Source organism: Penaeus monodon, chromosome 20 (genome assembly GCF_015228065.2).
Source record: "Penaeus monodon isolate SGIC_2016 chromosome 20, NSTDA_Pmon_1, whole genome shotgun sequence".
Classification (NCBI taxonomy): domain Eukaryota; kingdom Metazoa; phylum Arthropoda; class Malacostraca; order Decapoda; family Penaeidae; genus Penaeus; species Penaeus monodon.
Genome location: NC_051405.1, coordinates 41,243,037 through 41,243,502, shown reverse-complemented (window position 1 = coordinate 41,243,502; position 466 = coordinate 41,243,037). Strand labels below are relative to the sequence as shown.

Below are 466 nucleotides of genomic sequence, written 5' to 3'. Positions count from 1 at the left end.
GCAAAAACTCATACTTGAACTTACATTATCTCATAAACATGCAAAACCAAGAAATGTTACTAGCGTCATCGCTATTAGAGCAACGACCCCTGTCCCCTCACAGCTGACAGTGCCTGACACTCAACAACAACAAGTGTCACGGGAGGAGGTCAGAGCCAGAAGACATTTCGGACAATATGCCGCAGGACGACCAGGTTTATGTGAATGTTGTCAAGCAGGACATTGTCAAGTACGATGTCACTGTCAAAAGTCTTATTCAGGTCAGTTTCTTAATAGAGAGATGCGAGTTCAAGGTAAATATCCATTAAATACTTCCAAAAGGGCTGGTACCTTGCTAGTTGATTTTCCCCTATTTAAGGAAATTAGTATTTTTAGCTAGTGCACACATGCCTGTGTTTAAGAGAAAAGTAGTTTAAACGTAACTGTATAGCAGCGAAACTTGCACAAATAGGGGACTGTAGCATAA

At 41.0% G+C, this 466-nt stretch overlaps 1 protein-coding gene across 1 annotated transcript in view; it reads left to right on the top strand.

Annotated features, from left to right (window-relative positions):
- The first annotated feature begins 90 nt into the window (after window positions 1-90).
- Window positions 91-466, top strand: part of LOC119585831 (vesicle transport protein SEC20-like) — an 11,563-nt gene continuing 11,187 nt past the window's right edge. The window contains exon 1 of the mRNA XM_037934560.1: window positions 91-260. Coding sequence (XP_037790488.1) covers window positions 177-260 — 84 coding nt within the window. The 5' untranslated portion in view covers window positions 91-176. The remainder of the gene's footprint in view (window positions 261-466) is intronic.